This window comes from Triticum aestivum, chromosome 5B (assembly GCF_018294505.1).
Source record: "Triticum aestivum cultivar Chinese Spring chromosome 5B, IWGSC CS RefSeq v2.1, whole genome shotgun sequence".
NCBI classification, from domain to species: Eukaryota; Viridiplantae; Streptophyta; class Magnoliopsida; order Poales; family Poaceae; genus Triticum; species Triticum aestivum.
Window position 1 is genome coordinate 336,070,283 of NC_057807.1, and position 19,483 is coordinate 336,089,765.

Genomic DNA, 19,483 nt, shown 5'->3' on the forward strand with positions numbered 1-19,483 from the left:
TCAGGTCTGTGGTGCCTATATTATCGACCTATTTACACATAATTATCAGAAGTATTTTTCCAACATTTTTTCTGGGTAAAAGTTATCGTGATTTTTGTATCTAAATTATCATGTCTACATTGCCTATATTATCGACCGGTTTACACATAATTATCAGGAGCATTTTCAATAAAAAGTCTTGGGTATTTTTTTTTCATGATTTTTGTATAAGTTATCATGCCCGTGCTTATATTATCGACCTATTTACACATAATTATCGGTAGTATTTTTCAACAACTTTTCTGCGTGAAAGTTATCGTGATTTTTATATCTAAGTTATCAGGTGCGCCGTGTATAAAATACCGTGTTATTCGCATAGGAGTTACTGGAGGGATATTTCAACACTTTTTTCTTGAATCAGAGTACATGTAGATTCAAAGTCTAGATTATGAAAATGACAACAGAACCACTGTTTTTTTCCTTTGGTTGTCGAAATACTTTGCTCACATTGTTTATCGACTTTGTTTTGTCTATCTCGTAAAAAGAAGACTCTTTTTGTCTATCTCGCAAAAAAGAAGACTTTGTTTTGTCTAGTTTCCATGCTATTTTGTACAAAAGAAGATTTTAACTACCAATCTCCCACAACAACTACTTGTGCTGAGTTGGTTACGGCGGTACACCTCCAATTATCTGGTCGTGGGATCGAATCCCCACACCTTTTTTTTTAGCGAATTTAGAACTCATTGTGGGATTATACGGGAGAAAAAAACTGACCGAGCGAGAAAGATCGGGAGAACGGAACGAGAGAGCGCTGTGATGCGGATGGAACGGAGATCGAATCGTAAATGCCTATCACTAAAATCCAGTCGACTGGATTTTAGCTTTCTCGTACTAACAATACCGGTACGGGGATTTTATCGAGAGCGCTTTTCACTGTGATCAGACTTAAATGGACACGGACACACGGTCTTCTTCTTCGCCTCTACCGTGGAATATCCACACGGTCTTCTTCTTCGCCTCTACCGTGGAATATCCATAAGCCAAGTCCACATGCCTTATGGCCACCGCCGGCGCCGTCGTTGACCGGCTCCTACGCCGGTTGGCCTCCGACGCTCGCCGGTCGGAGCTACCCTCGGGCGTAGACGAGCACGTGGCGCATCTGTGGCGAACTCTGTCGGGGTTGCAAGATGTGCTGCTAAGTGTGGAGAGATATTTTAGGGCGCGTACGGAGGTGCAGGATTGGATGGCGACGATAAATCAGATTGTCTATGATTCTGAACATCTCTTGGACGAGTTTGAAGACCAAAATGGCATCGGATCTGAGAGGACCGGCTGTATTACAAAGGTTCGATAGTCCCAACCCCCAAATGCGCCTTGCCCAGGCATCTTCTTTATAATGGATAACCGCTAGTGCAAATTACTAAAATTTCCTTTTCCTTTTGTGTCGAAAATGCTACTCTTTAGGTTATTACGGTGCTACACTTGATCCTTTCTAGATTTATTGCCACTTACAGTTTACATTTGCTCCTGTCATATACTAGTATTTCTACAATCAATGTTTGAAATGGAGCTGCTGCTGTATATATATTTGTACAACTGATTTGGCGGTGCAACGCATCAGCTATATTGCACCATCTAGGTTAGTTAAAACTCTCGTTGATTGATCATTTTTAAAATTAATTTTGCAGGCAACATCATTGTGTTCATGTCCATTTTTCTTGTACGATACCAGAGTGAATAGAATGAAGATACTCAGAAAAAGGTTGGATCTTTTAGCAAGAGATTCTGTGGTTTTCAGTTTGATGCAGCACCCAAAGTTTGATCTTGAGCAATCTGATATCCAAGAAGAGTTCTATAGAGCTGCAATTGTTGGAAGAGATAGTGACAAAGAAAAAATAAAGGAATTAATGTTGGAAAATGATACAGAAACATTGTCCATCATTCCCATAGTTGGCCTTGTGGGTTTGGGGAAAACAGCTCTTGCCAGATTAATTTTCCATGACCAGGGAGAAGGGTGGAATTTAGATCTTCGTATTTGGATCGACTTAAATAGGAAATTTGACCTTAAAAACATTGCTGCTGATATAATCTCACAAGCTAATGGAACAAAAGAAGGACCCTCAGAAATCAATACCAACATTCAGATCCATGAAAATCTCCAATTGCTAAAGGATCGTTTGCAGAAGACACTTCATGACAAACGTTGTCTAATTGTCTTGGATGACCTTTGTAGCATAGATAAAAGCCAGTTGGATGAACTGAAGGAAATGCTCAGGCGTACGAACAAGTGGATCAAGGTTTTGGTGACCACTTCCAGTGAAATAACTGCAGAACTAATGCACACTTTCCCACCGTACAAGTTGTTTCCATTGTCTGAAGATGACTGTTGGGAAATATTTTCTGAAAAAGCTTTTGGGGATGGAGGTATTGTTAATTCATGCCTGAAGAAAATTGGGAAGCAAATTGTGAAAAGATGTGATGGAATACCATCTTTAGCTCATTTTCTGGGTTCAGTAGTGCACAATCAAGTCATGGATGTCTGGTTAGCAGCAAGGGATGAACCAATATGTAAATTAGAGAGCACATATTCCATGAAAGTTAAAGTGTTTTCATCACTGAATCAAATATACTATGACATGCCCTCAGCGCTGAAACTATGCTTTCTATATTTATCAGTATTTCCTAAGGGATCTATTATTGATAAAGAAAAACTTATCAGACAGTGGATTGCGCTTGATATTATTGGATCAAAACATGGAACTTTGCCATCCTATGTGCAGGCGGAGATGTACATTCAGGACCTTCTGTCAATACATTTCCTCCAAGTCAGGAAGACACATTCAGTAAGTCACCAAGTATTTGTTGGATTGACAGTCTTTTCTTTTACTGTTTGAAGTATGCTTTTCAACTATTTACGGATATACCATTGTGAAAATTTGCTGCCTACTTAGTAAGTTCATATTTTACTTATTGTTGTTTATGGTTTTCATTTATGAACTTCGACTGATGAGTAAATACGTAACTTTCGTTCTCAACAATCTTCGCCTGTCATTCATGAATATATGATCAAGGTTATTATCCTTTAGAATCAATGGTACTTTCTTTATCAGATGGTAAAGGACTCACCAATAGGTTCACGATGAATCATGCGTATTACAAGATTCTGGTATTTGTATGTAGTATATTGAGCTTATCTAGCCTTTAGTTAGTACTCCATCCGTTTCAAAATACATGACGTTTTAGATATGGACAGTCTCAAGATGCAACTTTGAGCAACTTTTTTATATGTATATCTTAGTAAAATAAATAAATTTTGAAGCTATTTTTGATGAAAAATGTAATGCTACAGTTTGTACCAAACAAATCTAAGTAGTTTTTTGTTCATTAGTTACGAAAGAGAGAGAAGCTTGACAGCATGCTCTCTAGGAGGTCTTGTATTTTAGAACGGAGGTAGTAATAATTTAGTTAGATTTGAATGCATCAATGATGTCATAGCTTTAGTTTGGAATATCTTTGGGAGCTTCCATTTCGATTGACTTTCAGGATGAGCATTCATGTGGTCATGTTGCTTGCCTACTACTACCTCCTTCCTTATTGCTCTAGAAGGTTGACTATGCATGCATGTCTTGCCTGTATCTTTCTGTGCTTGAGAGCTTCAGGCCCAGAATGAAGGTTTCCAGAAAAAAAAAATGGGATTTCGAAATTCACTGGATATTTATCTGCTAGTTGTTGCCCCGTGAGTATTCACCCAAAAAATGCTGCCAGGCAGGGCAAGAGAAGTTAGATGAGGTTTTAAACACTGACACCCACCTTTAGCCTTTTCCTATCACACTTTCTTGGTTCATGTTCTGTATCATAGTTAGGTTCTCCCATGGATGGTTGTAAACTAGTCCAAATTCAAATAAGGTGGTTATGTTGGGGAATTATATGATTTATGTTCTGTTTGTTTCCAGGTTAATGGAATGGAGGTCAGTACGTCTCCTACAACACTCTACATGCATAACTTTGTCCATGAATTTGCAAGGCATGTTGCTTGCAATGATATTATTATTTTGGATGATAAAGAAATGAATGATAATGCAAAAGAGCTCTCCTTCCAATATGCATTGTTGACCCATTACAAAGGGCAATCAACACTTTGCAGTGCACTGCTCACAAGGGCAAGGGCATTACACTTTCTGAATGCTGAGGCTATAAAGCTCCATCGAGAAGCATTTGAATTACTGAGGCATCTGCGTGTTTTGAATCTCAGTGGAAGCTGCATTGAAGAAATACCCGCTTCCATTGGCCATTTGAAACATCTAAGATACCTTGATATTTCTGGCTTAAAGGTTCAGATATTACCTTCCTCCATGAGTACATTGATAAATCTTGAGGCGTTGGATCTATCAAATACTTCTCTCAAGGAGTTGCCCTCTTTCATTGGTTCTTTAGAGAAGCTAAAATATTTGAACCTGCAAGGCTGTGACATACTTCAAAACTTGCCTGCAACCCTTGGTCATCTCCAAACACTTGAGCATCTTAGGGTGTCATGTCGTTATGATATTGGTGAGCTAGCTGACTCTCTCTGCAATCTTCAGGATCTTCGGTTTATTGATTTGTCAAGCTGCACTGAGCTTCCACAGTTGCCTTGTTCATTTGGTAATTTAATGAAATTGGAGGATCTAAACCTATCTAGTTGCTTCAACCTCAAGCAGCTACCAGAATCTTTTGGCAACCTTTATTTTCTTAGGTCTCTGAACATGTCGAGCTGCTATGAGCTCGAACAATTGCCTGGATCTTTTTGTAATCTCGTCAAGTTGGAAGTCCTTATACTTAGGAGGTGTCATAGACTTCAAAACCTCCCTCCGTCCTTCGGGAATATCGAGAACCTTCGAATTTTGGATCTAACTGGCTGCGAGGCACTTCATGTAAGTGTTGGGATGTTAACAACCAATTTGGAGTATCTGAATCTACAGCAATGTCTTAAGCTGCCGACTCGGCCTAACTGTTTAAATAACTTCACTGGACTGAAGTTTTTGAATCTCTCACAGTGCATCCCTACCATTGACTGTCTGCAATCTCTTGGCTACTTGTTCAATCTAGAATATCTGAACTTGTCGCAAAATCCTCTCGTCATACCTTTGTCTTTTGTGAGGCTTCAGAAGCTGCATACGTTGGACCTCACTGGTTGTGCTCTTGAGCATCCATCCCATAGTTTACCTCAAATGTTCCTAGATATCATACATAAAATGACAGGACTGAAATTTCTGTTGACGAAAGATCCAATGATAGTGGCCTGTCTTCCACCATACATCCGGTGCTCTGTTAGGATTGATGAAAACTGGCACTTAGCGACCGACGAGCTTGTTATTCCAGACCTCACAAGAGGGTCCAGGGGCTTAACTATTGCAGAGAGAGCAAATCTGAAGAATCGACCAGAGCTACGTTTCCTTAAGCTGGAGTGGACTAATACTTCTCATCCAGCTGTACATGGAATAGATGAAGATTTAGGTGAAGAAGTTATGGAAAAGCTCCAACCACACCAGAGTTTAGAGCATTTTGAGCTAGTTGGGTATTCAGGATTTGCATGGCCTACATGGATGATGAACAACATGGTGACTTTACTCCCCAACGTTGTCAGACTCCATCTGCTCTGCCTTGGAAACTGTAAAGATCTTCCTCCACTGGGCCAGCTAATAAATTTGCGGCACTTGCATATAGAAGATATGCCTAACCTCGTAAATCTAGGTATGGGTCTTTCTGGGGGCACACAGCCCTTCAAGAAATTATTACACCTCAAATTGGAAAATTTACTAAACCTAGAAGAGTTGCCTATATTGTTGTTGACAAACAATGGGAATCAGCAGTTCTTGTTCCCTGCTCTTGAGGAATTGTCCGTGCTATCGTGCCCTAATCTTATGTTCAAACCATCTCTGCCGAAGTGTCAGAAATATGGAATAAAAGATAGTAACATGATTCTGTCATGTGGGGAACCTTTGGGGCCATGGTCATCTCCATCACCAGCAAACATAATGATTACTGGGTGCAGGATATCTTCCAGTTGGTTGCAATGGCTTGAATCCTTGCAGACTATCGAGAAAATAGTAATTGATGCATGTGTGGGGGATGATGGTGAAGCAGTAACCTCTTTCAAGCTCCTAGGGGTAAAATGCACTCAAGAATCATCCAGTAGAAAGATTCCGAATGAAAAAAGGAACCAAAGTTCATCTGGGACAAGGATTTTAAATGAATTGACCACTCAGGCAAGTAACTGTGTGCTTCATTTGTTGCTGTACTTATTTCTTCAACATATTACTTTTCTTCTCCCATTACTTAGCTGTACAAAATATGTCAGGTTAATGACATAACATTTAAAAACATATTACTTTTCACACTTTTCTGTGGTCCACTGGTCCTCACATCCTGTTATCTTACGGAAATACAGGATGATGCCTATATGAATACTCGCCATGTTGTGGACGTGGACTCATCGGGCTGGCAATCCTCCGGTGAACCATCCTTGATATCTTTACAGCAAAACCCAGTCACAACAGGCCTTGGTACCTCAATAATCCGGAAACTTTTCCCCAAGTTTAATACCAGTTTGGGACAATCAGGTTAGCACATAAATATTTGCCACTCTAGACTGAATAGAAAACCTTTTGTCAACTCGGTTACTGCATTTTATTTGTCATTCTAAACTGAACATATATTTGTTTGACATTAAGTTGTTTTCGTGTGTATTAATGACACCTCTGCATAAGGAAAGAATACTCCTGTTTGTGGTTAGGTATTTTTCTGGGCTAATATTTATGCCGTGTCACAACTAAAGACTTCATAGACGCTCCACACAATAAAATTAAGAGCATCCTGTTCTTCTATGTCATTATACTTCTAGTAATTTTAATATATAACTAAAAGTAGTAATGGCCAAAGCTGTGTATTGTTTGACCACGTTGATGTCTGATAGGACAAGTAGAAGAGAATAGAAGGATTTAGCTATTTTCAGACACTGAATGGTTCAATTGGATCTAAGCTTATGAATCAGATCAAGTATGCATTGATCAGTGGAGATATATGCATAATTATTCTCAAGGGATAAAACAATGCTTTAGATTCTTTTAAGTGCTATTAGATGGCTTTCTTTTGTGGCTTGTTGAAGTATGGCATAAATGTTGTGCCTTCATTAAACGTTATTATTGCAGCTTAAAAAGCATTAACGTCCTATGAATGCTTCGAGACGAAAGCTGTGTGTTTTCTCGAGAAAAAAAAATAACTTTTAGGAATAGCAAATTGATCAATTCCATGGGCTCAAGGCCAATATATATACATGTACAGGGGAAGAGATAAAGCAGGAATCCTAATACAAAAGGAAATACAAATAAGTGTCCTAGTACAAAACATACATCTCTAATATTTGAAACCAGAGCACTGCAAACTTGTAACTAGGTGGACTCATATGTCATTCTCACAGCCAGTGGCATTTTTTAAACTGCTGACTGTGTAGGGGCATGGTTCCAACTTTACCTAATATTTTTTCCTCGAACACGCATCAAATGCATGTCATTTTGTAATAGTAGAAAGCGCCGAAATAGCACAATGACTAAAGCAACAAAGAAGAAACAGAGAAAAGCCAAAAGGCACAAAAAAGAAACTGTACAGGAAGGGCTGAAGCAACTAGAAAACCAGGTCAGGGGGGCGGGCACGCAGCGGCAGCTGCCTCAATGCTTTTGCGCCAGCGAGCATTCAGTACAGTTCGATTACCAATCTTTTTGCTGTGGCCCACCTTCTGTGTTCATATACTCTACCAGACTACTATGTTGAAAAGCAAACAAGGGTACATTTTGGAAGTCTTATTTGTGAAATTATTTTGGAAGCGGAAACATTAGGAAGAATTAAACTTTGTTTGACTGTTGTGCTTAACAATTTTTCATTTTCAGTGGAGCGTATTACATCCTCTGCAGTAAGCATGCCATCACTGGAGACTCCACCAACCTCTCGCCAGCTGTCTAGGTCCAAAATGCCTGCACAAATACCTCGAGTACGATCCTTGAGCTTAAGCCTTAAGCAGGTTCAGAAGGCTACTCGGAGATTTTCACCTGCACTTAAGCTAAGTGAAAGTGGATCCTGGGAAGTCTACAAGGGTATCTTACCAAATAACCAAATTGTTGCCGTGAGGAGAGCTAAAAAGGTTGTCTCCACATTCGCCTATTCTCTTATTTTCTCGATTTGTGTCCTTTCTCATCATTTAGCAATTTATTTCTAATAAAAACTTGCTGTTTCTTTGCCACTCATTTACGGTATTATTCATGATGCTTTGTTTTGCTGACAAACTACTTCTGGTAGGTCTTAATTTTGTTACTTTATATTTATGTCACGTCCTGGGGTTGGTAAGGGTCTTGAGGACCAATGATACCAGAGGTATGAGGAGCAAGGATAGGCCCCATGACATGGGGATAAAAGAGAGAAAAGGTTGGGGACTGGGATCATGGGGGATGCTAATTTGCTGTCAGTCTTCCTGGCACAGTCAATTTCTTACAGCCCCTTGTGTGTGCTGTTAGAAAGTACACGTCCCCTCTTCCCCGACCGTCATTCATGGCCGTCTCCATAGTTTCAACAATTCTTGAAACAGGTCTTAAAATGCTTTTGAAATAAACCTCCAGTTTTTTTGGGACAACCTTCCAACATGGTTGGAAGAAATTCCAAGAATTCTGAAACTACTTTCAAAAAATCAGGGGTGTGGCTGAACTGTTTCACATAAGGAATAAACGAAAAAATCCCCTCCTGGCCCCGCGTCGTCCTAGGCGCGCGACCCGGAGAACCCTAGCTGCCGCCGCCGCCGCTAGTGGTCGCAGCGGGGCCCCTTCTCCATCGAAGGTGTGTGTGTGTGTGTGGTGGAGGCTCTGCAGCGCGTGGTGGCTGGCAGTGGCGCGTCCCTGCGTGGGTGCATGTGTGGACCTCTGGGTGGCAGCCGTAGTCTGGCCACGCTCTCCGCTCGTCACTGGGGTGTGGCGGTGCGCCACGGGCCAGATCTGGGGAGTGGCGTGGTTGTGCAGTCGTGGTGTCCCTGCTCTTACTGAAAAAGGCTTTCGCCCCGCTTTATATATAAAGCAAGGATCATCAACAACCGGGTACAAAACGCACGCCACCACAACACAACGGCTGTCGGGGATGAAGGTGACTGGGGATGGCGTGCAGTGCTAGTGCTGAGGTTCCAGCAAGGTTGGTGGCTCGTGTGTGATGCGGAGCTGCCATCACATATGAGGTGCGCGGGCCAGCGGGCGTGTGGGCCGGTGGCGCTGCGCCAGTTGTGTGGGGGTGGTGGGGTGGATGGCTCCGGGCGAAAGCTCAGATGGCGTGGCGTCTGTGGACGACGCTTGTCCTCCTTGGGGGCCTGTTGCAGAGCACCTCCTCATCCTTCACTTCTGAATCATGTTCAGCACCTCCTCATCTTTCACTTCCGGATCATGTTCGTGGAGCAAAAGCTTACTCCGGTGTGAGTCGGGCGGCGGGTCATTTTCAATGCCGCTGCCCCCTTTGGGGCGTCGCCTTTGAAGGTCATCGATCCCTTTCGCCATACCGGGGCTGGACCGACATGGCATCAGGTTCGACAAGTGGCTGCCCGGCCATGTCGGTAGGGGTGGGCATTTTAACTGAAGACCGAATTACCGAACCGAAAAAACCGGTGCCGAAGCCGAATAGACCGAAACCGAAAAAATCAGTACAAATTCGGTCAGCTACTCTAGACAACCGAAATTAGCTCGGTCAGTTCGGTTTTAACCCTTTGTTAACCGAAAGGACCGATGACACCGAATAAACTAGTACAGGCCAACTCCATGCACTTGGCTGTAGCCCACTAGCGACTAGTCACATGCGTCCATTTAGGCCTTGGCAAGTTCACCAGACTGCAAACAGGGCATCTTATCCACCGACCGTGCAGGTTGAGGCGCCGCAAGATCTAGCAGCCACCAGCCAGCCGCACCGCTCCTGCTTGATCCCGGCGATTGGCGCCGGCGCCGGCGCTGGCATCATGACATCTCCTACCCTTCTTCTCGTCCACAGCACCCGCCTCCACCTCGAACTGCAACCGACGCTCCGCCCAGGCTAACCAGCAACACGCCTATGACCCCTACTTTGCAAGCACCGGCTAGCTAGCTGAATCTGTTTTTCCGAGCTGCTCGTACAGCCACATCTCCTCTTCCATTCGTCTGTCATACGCCTATTTTTGAAGATTTTTTGGTTTCTTCTTTCCATTGACGACCGGTGCCTCTGTTCCTTCATTTGGTGTTCGGTCAGAAACAGAGCACCGAACCGAAACGTCGGTCCACCGAATCCTCGGTTCCCAGATTTTCAGAAGATCGATCGGTTGTCATTTAGTGGAAACCGAATTTCCTTTTTGACCGGAGAACCGAATCGATCGGTTCGGTTTAATCGAATGCCCAGTCCTACATGTCGGTGCGGATGTTGGGGCAGTTGCCTCGCGTTCGGTGGTGTTGTGACTTGTGTGGCAATGATTATGGTGGCAAGAGGAGCAGGGTCATGGCATGCTCTTAATCGTCAACCGTTCGTCTTATCCCTGGGTGTGAAGTCGGAGCTGTAGCATTGCGGGGCGATGCGGTGGCAACATGTTTGGCTGATTGACTGACAAAGTTCTCGTATGTTGTTTGTTCTAAGGTCTCTTAGTTGGTCGTCTACGGTGGAGTCGGAGTTGCTTGCTCGGGGAGAAGTGATGACGGAGTGCGGTGGCTGGCAGTGGCGCGTCCTCGCGCGGGTGCGCGTGTGAACCGCTAGGTGGCGGCCGCTGTCTGGCCACGCTCTCCGCTCGTCGCTGAGCTGTGGCGGTGCTCCATGGGCTAGATCTGGGGAGTGGCATGGTTGCGCAGTTGTGGTGTCCCTGCTCTTACCGAAAAAGGCTTTGGCCCCGCTTTATATATGAAGCAACGATCATCAACGGCCAGGTACAAAATGCACCCCACCACAACACAATGGCTGTCGGGGATGAAGGTGACTGGGGGTGGCGTGCAGTGCTAGTGCTGAGGTTCCGGCGAGGTTGGTGGCTCGTGTGTGATGCGGAGCTGCCATCACATATGAGGTGCGCGGGCGTGTGGGTCGACGAGGAGCGGGTCGACGCATGGTATGGAGGCGAACCGCTGCGGTACCGTACGATGGATAATGTGCTCGGCGACCAGCCGGTGCCAGGACTGGTGCCACGTGACCTGGAGGCGCAGCTACAGCTCGTGTGTGAAGACGGCGAACCACGGTCCTTTGCAGAGGCCGAGAGAGACGCGGCATGGCGCGCCGCGATGAAGTTGGAGATGGATGCGGTCGAGCAAAACCGCACCTGGGAGCTTGCTGATCTCCCTCGAGGTCACCGCGCAATCACCCTTAAGTGGGTGTTCAAGCTGAAGAGGGATGGAGCCGGCGCCATCATCAAGCACAAGGCTCGTTTGGTGGCCCGAGGCTTCTTGCAGCAGGAAGGAGTCGACTTCGACGACGCTTTCGCTCCCGTGGCACGGATGGAGTCCGTGCGACTTCTCCTTGCGCTGGCTGCCCAGGAGGGCTGGCGTGTCCACCACATGGACGTTAAGTCGGCATTCCTCAATGGCGACTTGAAGGAGGAAGTCTACGTGCATCAGCCACCGGGGTTTACGATTCCCGGCCAGGAGGGCAAGGTGCTCCGCCTGCGCAAGGCTCTCTATGGCCTGCGGCAGGCACCCAGGGCGTGGAACGCCAAGCTGGACTCCACGCTGAAGAAGATGGGTTTTGAGCAGAGCCCGCATGAGGCTGCCGTCTATCGACGGGGGAGTGGAGGAAATGCCCTGCTGGTGGGCGTCTACGTTGACGACCTGGTGATCACCGGCACCAAAGATGCAGAGGTGGCGGCGTTCAAGGAAGACATGAAGGCCACGTTCCAGATGAGTGACCTGGGGCTCCTCTCCTTCTATCTAGGGATTGAGGTGCACCAGGACCACTCCGGGATCGCGCTTCGACAGTCCGCCTACGCCAAGCGCATCGTTGAGCTAGCTGGGCTCACCGACTGCCATCCAGCTCTCACTCCGATGGAGGAGAGGCTGAAACTAAGTCGCGACAGCACGACGGAGGAAGTGGATGCTACGCAGTACCGACGCCTTGTGGGGAGCCTTCGCTACCTCACTCACACACGGCCGGACTTGGCATTCTCCGTCGGCTATGTCAGTCGGTTCATGGAGCGACCAACGTCGGAACACCAGCAGGCAGTGAAGAGGATCGTCCGCTACATAGCAGGGACCCTCGACCACGGCCTCCACTACCCTAGGTGTCCTGGGGCGGCACACTTCGTCGGGTACAGCGACAGCGACCACGCCGGCGACATCGACACCAGCAAGAGCACGAGCGGGATCCTCCTCTTCCTCGGCAAGTGTCTCGTGAGCTGGCAATCAGTCAAGCAGCAGGTGGTGGCCCTGTCCAGCTGTGAGGCTGAGTACATAGCGGCCTCCACCGCCTGTACTCAGGCGCTCTGGCTTGCTCGACTACTTGGTGATCTTCTCGTTCAAGACACCAGAACGGTGCAGCTCCTGGTGGACAGCAAGTCCGCCCTGGCCCTGGCAAAGAACCCCGTGTTCCACGAACGGAGCAAGCACATCCGACTGAGGTATCACTTCATCCGCAGCTGTGTGGAAGAAGGGAGCATCGAGGCGAGCTACATCAACACCAAGGATCAGCTCGCAGACCTGCTCACCAAGCCCCTTGGGAGGGTCAAGTTCCTCGAACTTTGCTCCAGGATTGGGATGATTCAACTCTCCCACAAGACGACGTACAAGACTTAGGGGGAGAATGATGGATAAGTCTGTGTACTAGGGTCCTTGTGGGGCTGCAGCACATGGTCCTTGTGGCAGTTAGGAGGATAAAGTCCTGGACCATCAAGGACTGGCTGTTAGGATAGAGTTCTGTTCTTGACCATCAAGGACTGTCAGTTAGCATCTTAGACTAGCATCTTAGACTAGCATCTTAGACTGGCATCTTAGCAGCATCTTAGCATATGCCTTGGCTGGCTAGCAGCCTATAAATATGTATCCCCATCCCCTCAGGTGGGCATGGCATTGTGTGAGAAATAAACCAACGAAAATTGTCCCAACTCTCCTAGTGTCATCCACAACTATCAATGCTCAGGCTGAAAGGTCTAACAGGCGGGCCTCGGGGTTTGTCCTTGGCCTGATTCAGATGGACGGATCTTGCTCATGGAGGCATGCTAGCTAGGTACCATGCGGCGGGCAATCGGCCCATTCCATGGTGCTGGTTGTCCCCGAGTTCCTCGTCCCGGTCGTGGTGGAGCTGGAACGAGGTGGGATTTGGCACCCGTGACCGGGTGTATCTGCATGTGGGCCGGCATCGGGAATGTCCGGTCCTGACTGACGGCGGTTCCGCTCCGGGCGTTGTTCGTGTCTAGGTGCCTAGTCTCGGACAACATGTTGTTCCGGTGCCGGTGGTGCGTCAGTCTTGGATTCCAGGGCGGTGGCCCTCGATGGTGAGGCTGCGCGATTGGCTTTGCGGCAAGCAGTGCGACAGCGGGTGGTGCCTCCTCTTTGCTATGTGGGTAGCAATGGGAGGGGCGGCGGGTGATCCTGGCGTCCTCATGACTTGGCGGTGGCGTCTCCCTGGTCTGGATCTGGAGGTGTCGAGCTGGCAAGGCGGCCCCTCCCTTGGGTTCGGTTTGGTGGTGCCTTAGGTGGAAATGGTGAGCATCCGAGCGAAAGATCCGTGCTTTGGCGCCGGCGACGGTGATGCTCAAGGGTGTCACTTAGCTCTGGGGGCGTCATTGTGGGTTCCTCTTCGTGTTAGGGTTCCAAGTGAAAACCTTACTTCATCATTTCGGGCTCGACGGCCACGGCGCTTTGCTCTGTTACCATCCTGGGGGCATTGTCGAGGAACTCAAGTATCATCCGGCTGTAGCGTATCGGTGTCTTGGGCGTGCTTTGATCCTGGCGTGATGCTTCTTCGGCTCTGGCTTGAAGTGGATTCGTTGGTCTCCTATCATTTACACGTGTCCTCGTCGTCACCGTCCTCGGTCCTCGCTATCCACTGCCAGGATCAGTGCTCCATGGCCCGGAGCGAGAGGGCAGACGCTTGCCCTCTCCGGCAATAGCTTGGTGTGTTCGGTGTGTCGGGGTCCGGTGATTTCCCAAGGCGGCGTGGTTCAGTTCCGGTTCGGTAGTCTTGGCAGCATCTTGTTAGGTGTGGCACCCCCTGTTTTCATGCTCGGCTTCGGGTTGGTGGCGTTCTTGCTGCCGTCTTGGTTGTCGTTTTTTTATCTTTTGGCTTGCTTGTAAGGGGTTATCGCCACCACCTTGTATCGGTTCGGTCGTTTGTGCTTTATATATAAAATGGGGCTAAGCCTGTTTCAAGAGAAAAGAGCATATGATCACACCTCATACAAACAAAGAGCAGGATACTTCCTCACTAGCAAAATACAGGTAAACGGTTGAAAATATTCACTTCTGTGTAAAGGCTAGATGCATCTTACACTGAAGGAAATATCTATCACGTGTACCATGGTACCAGGACAAGAGATGCTAATTTGGTCTTCCTGGGGAAGGTCTAGGGCGGAGTTCAGTAATCTGGCCGGCCCGTGCCTTAGCCGGTGCTGCTAGGGTAGAATGGTAAGGAAAAGGAGACTCTAGGGCGTAAACTTCTTTATTATCTCATTCCTCGAATGAGTACAGACTATTTATATAGGACAACCATGGCGTGATTGACAAGTTGGTTCGAAATCAATCTGTACCTAATTTGAACTCTGGAAGGTACTCCCTTTTCTGAACAATAACATGACTCGTGACCGAAACCTGATCATACTAAAGGGTGTAGCCTTGGGTACGCTGCTGCAGCCTCCTCATGCATCGCAGTTGCAGCCGGCCTGCCATTCCTAGTGTAGAGAATTCCCCAAATAATAATAACGATGTTGTTCCTCAGCACGTGGTAATTAAGTCTTCTTTTGTTTTCAGGGCTGTGATCGTGCTGCGGAAGTTCACAAGAAAGTGCAGCTCCTTACAGCAATTAATCACTGGAGTTTGGTGAGGTCTCTATGTTTTATTGATAAAGGAAATCAGTTTATTATGATCAGTGAGTATGTTCCAAATGGCAGTCTAAGGCAGCACCTGGATGGTATGTTAAGTTGCTCATTTATTCTTCCTTCGGTTGGGAAATTTGAATTACCTGCATCAATTTTAACTTATCCACAGGCCAACATCAGAAAATCCTGGATTTGGATCAACGCATATCGATCGCTATTGATGTTGCTATTGCCTTGACTTATCTTCATTTATGTGCTGGTAAGAAAGTGATAACCTATGGTGTCAATATTGGTTCATTACACATTGATTAAATTGCACCATATAGTTTTGATATTTGTCAATTCAAGTACTTCAGCTTCTCAACAAAAAAAGAATCGAGTACTTCAATGCATACTCACTTCAGTAGAAAAAGAGTGAATGATTTTGAACGTTAGCACGATTTCCAAATTTAAAATTGACTATAAATTTGCATCATCATATATTTTTGAAAAACGAACCTGGTTCATTTTTTACACGGCCAAGTTAAAATAACTTAGGTTGACAGCATGCACTCTAGAGGCCTTGGGCCGGCGGCTAGGGTCCCCCCTGGCTCAGTGCTGCCCGGTGGCCATGGCCGTGTGGGCGGCGTGGTAGCCGGGGTGTGGTGTTCGGTGGCGGTGAGCGTTGGCCGGGGTGAAAACCTGTTGTATCTTCGGACGGACTGGCGACAACGAAGCTCGTTCCCTTCTTGAAGGCGTCGTCGCGGCTCTCATTGCCCGTCGTGTTGCTCCAGGGGAAACTCTGATCCTCGGATCGGGCGGTGGCGGCGCTCCGGTGTCGTAACCTTCATGAAGGCGGCGCTTTGGAGCCCGCGGTTCGTCGTATGTGGCTTCATCTCTTCGCAGTGGCGTGTTCACGGTCGAAGTCCTCGGTTGCTCTTGTAGTGCTAGGGTTGGTGTTGCTGCGCTCAGCGCCTATGTATCCTGCCTTGGGTGTGTGCGTGTGTTGTGGAGGCGTGCGTTTGTACCGGGTTGTTGATGATCGTTGCTTTATATATAAAGCGGGGCGAAAGCCTTTTTCGGTAAGAGTTACAGTTTTGTGAAATGTAGCCAGACTGCATGTCTTTAATGAGATAGGGCTCCTAGGTGAGAGAGAGACATGAACTGGGGTATCCGAAAATTTTGGAGTGAAGGCTAGGCTTGATTTTTTTTGGTGGGAGAAGGATATGCTGTGATTATAAACTGGCATGGGAGACCTTTTGGCAGAGAAAGGACCAAGCTTGACTTTTGGGTGAGAAAGACATTGCTATCCCTTTTTATCAGGACGAGTTTTCCTTCAGCTGACTTTAATTATTTAATAATTAATATCATTTTCATTCAGCTGACTTAATTATTTAATAATTAGTCTTTCCATTTTGTCTAATTCAAATGTTGAGCAGATAAATTCTGTGTTCTCAAAATCGTTGATCATTTATACTTGCTTGCGGCTGCTCGACTAATTTGATAGCTTTATTTGATCATGGGTATTTGATGAGAAATTTTTCGTTATGGTCATGATTTGATTGTAGCAGGGGAAACAATGATCTGTTATGATTTAAAGACTACGAAAATCCTTCTGACAGAGAGTTATAGAGCAAAGTTGGGTACTTTTGAATTGTCAGGAAGTGGTGACATGGATAAAGTGATAGGGACAATTGGCTACATAGATCCACAATACAACCGTTACTGTGAGCTGACAGTTAAATCTGATGTCTACACTTTTGGTGTAATACTCTTAGAAATTATATCTTCCCGTGGACCGCAAATGTGGGATCAAGACATGCGAGACTCAGGGATCTTTGACAACCATCTTGGCCCTGGCATTGCGGCATGGGTAAGTTGAACCTCGTATGCTTTTGTCTCCAGTTGACGTGTCTATCCTAATGAAGTTCATGTCATGTAGATATGCGTTCGGAGGTCTAGTGCAGTTTTCATAACTGCAATGGCCGATGCCTTTTGTCCTTGTGTTTCGAAATTCTGTAGAATGACATACTAGCCTCTGTGTTGTGCATGCAGGCTCTCGAGAGATTTAAGGCAGGCCACGTCAGTGAGATATTGGATGACCGTTTGGCGGATCATGTGGATGAAGAATTTCTTGGAGACTGGCTTGGTTTAGCATCCTGGTGTACAAGTTTCGAAGTGGATGATCGCCCAAGAATAGAGGAGGTAGGGGAGCGGCTGTGGGAAATATGGAAAGACCACAGAAATCGCATAGGACAGCCGTACGAGTACGAGAGGAGTTGGGAAGAATTTGTGAAAGTGGAGGGGATACCCTGGGGTGTCAATTCCAGAGACAAGAGCAGCGGGCATGCGGAGTTTCCTGCAGAAGGGAAGGTGACAAAGCACCAGTATTCGCCTGATGTGAGCAGTCCACAGTTGCAAATGACCCAGTACGACGCTTCTCCTATCGGTTCTGATATTACACTTTCTCCTCCACTCTCTCCCCGGTAGAAATCAGCAGTTTCGGTTTTGCGCCTGACTGGTAAAGTAGGCGACAAGCTGGACCCTGGAACTTTCGCAGCACTGTGACCTTGAGCCCCTGACAATCCTTTGTCATGAACTCCGCTGCTGTAACCCTCTGCTGACTGGTTACACTTGTACAGTACAATTCTCATCGGCCATGGACGAGCTGTGCTAAGCTGACAAAACCGGGCTGCTACGACTCTGAACTCCGTCCATGCCCGTTGTGCATGGTGATTCGAGGCCATTGACATCGCCAGGAAGCTTACTGGAGGGCTGCAAGGAATCTGCCGTGTTCCCTACAGGATTGCCTTCCGCACGTCCCTTGCCCTGAATTGGATCCTTTTATGTGTTCTGCTGCTGCAATCCAGAAACGCTGCAGAGTTTGATTGTAGTTTTGAGGGTAGAAGAGCCCACACTATTGTCTTCTTCACAGCGCCTGGTTGGGTTTGTTTTGCTCAGTTAATTGGCACTTTGGTTGCTGGAAACTGCCAACATGGGTTCTGAGTTTGGGAACTGTTAATGCATGATCCTTCCAGTATGGACAATATGCATAGATTGATGTGTCGTCCAACCCGTTTGCCGGCGACAGCTCGGCGTTCTCTGTGTAGTTGTAGGAGTCTAGGTGAGGACTGCCTACTACTGGTGATAAGATGATCATGGGCGCACAGCCGGTTATTTCCATCTCGCTTTACTGAACCCACGATGAGTTTTCTGCGCATGTGGCTGGTTTAGTTAAATTACTAATTCATATACAGAACTTCTACTTCAACCTGATCAAGCTTCTGAGCTGTTGCACTTCGAGAATATTCAACTGTTTTTATGTACCTGATGCATCCAAGAAGCAGGCATACAATAGAAGTACAATCACGGCACCTTTCATCTTTTTCCTGTGGCAAGTGACCAACATGCAGATTTACTTTCAGAACCAAAATATTGTAGTGTTGCACACACCATGGTAGTGCTATTATCTTGATCCCTTCATTTTCTCACAAATGGTCAGTTGCTTTATGTTACTATCCGAGGATGTTTCTCTGAAGATGTTTTCATACTACCTGCAATTGTAGGAGTCTGGTGATACTTCTTTAACCAGACATTGCACTGGATCTGCAGGGTCTTCTTTTTTCCATCCGCACTCAAATGTTAGTTCATTGGCTACAACTTAAATTAGAATTAAGCAATCCTAATTAATTTTTTTAACTAGACCTTATTAAAATTGTACATGTAAGTACAACATTCCTCCATATTACAGGTATCTATTTCTTCCTTTTCATTGCCGACAAAAACTGGCATTCTTAATTTTACTGCTTACGTGTACAACATGCCTCCATATCGTTAGGCACTCCTTATTTTTAGCTAGCTCATGATTGTAATATGTAACAATTGTAAAACTTTGTTGGCCGTTTCTCAGTTTTATCAATTTAAAGTCGGGGGCTGCTTGTGCCTTTTATCTAAAAGTATACAAGAACAAGCGTATTTCTTGTTCGTGCAAAATGCACACATGTTGGGTCGTTCCCTACACGTGCTCATGAGCCTAGCTAATCTCAAGATACTATGGCGGCTCAGTCTCTTGGAGATGCTCATAGTATGCTCGTGTATGTAAGCGACTTTGATTGTACTGTGTTCAAGAAGGTCTCGGGTTCGAATTCCCTTTCTCCCTTTTCATTCTCCCTTTTTATTCTACACCTTTTTTTTGCGAGAAAACTTTCGATCTATTCATCAACAGTAGTACAAAGAACACTAGAAGTAAAATTTACATCCAGTTCCGTAGACCACCTATTGACTACTACAAGCATTGGAGCGAGCCGAAGGCGTGCTGCCGTCATCGCCCCTCCCTTATCGGAGTCGGGCAAACATTGTTGTAGTAGACAATTAAAAAGTCGTCGTGCTAAGACTCCATAGGACTAGCATAACAGAATGGGAAGGATCCAACATGTAGATACACATATGTAGACCAACAAAGACCGAATCCAAGCAGACCAACGAAGATCGGATCCA

The 19,483-nt window shown here is 46.0% G+C and overlaps 1 protein-coding gene across 5 annotated transcripts; it reads left to right on the forward strand.

Moving 5' to 3' along the window:
• Positions 1-919: 919 nt before the first annotated feature.
• LOC123111731 (putative disease resistance protein RGA3) lies at positions 920-18,758 on the forward strand. Of its 5 annotated transcripts, XR_006454679.1 has the most exons (10): positions 924-1,324; positions 1,668-2,822; positions 3,933-6,224; positions 6,407-6,578; positions 7,902-8,152; positions 14,940-15,099; positions 15,177-15,266; positions 16,555-16,859; positions 17,042-18,443; positions 18,553-18,758. XR_006454679.1 is itself a non-coding variant. In XM_044532581.1 (9 exons), the coding sequence occupies exons 1-9, from the start codon at positions 1,037-1,039 to the stop codon at positions 17,474-17,476; spliced, it is 5,148 nt and encodes a 1,715-aa protein (XP_044388516.1). In that variant the 5' UTR covers positions 924-1,036; the 3' UTR covers positions 17,477-18,758. The 5 variants fall into 5 exon arrangements, 4 of the variants coding, with proteins under 4 accessions (XP_044388518.1, XP_044388519.1, XP_044388516.1 ...); XM_044532581.1 differs by having other exon boundaries at positions 17,042-18,758; XM_044532582.1 differs by having other exon boundaries at positions 926-1,324; positions 16,558-16,859; positions 17,042-18,758.
• Positions 18,759-19,483: the final 725 nt, after the last annotated feature.

Bases quoted from the DNA above. Each gene is read 5' to 3' on its own strand.
- LOC123111731 (XM_044532581.1), top strand. From the start codon at position 1,037: ATGGCCACCGCCGGCGCCGTCGTTGACCGGCTCCTACGCCGGTTGGCC. The intron at 1,325-1,667 runs GTTCGATAGTCC...TTAATTTTGCAG, and splicing joins GGACCGGCTGTATTACAAAG to GCAACATCATTGTGTTCATG. The intron at 15,100-15,176 runs GTATGTTAAGTT...ACTTATCCACAG, and splicing joins TCTAAGGCAGCACCTGGATG to GCCAACATCAGAAAATCCTG.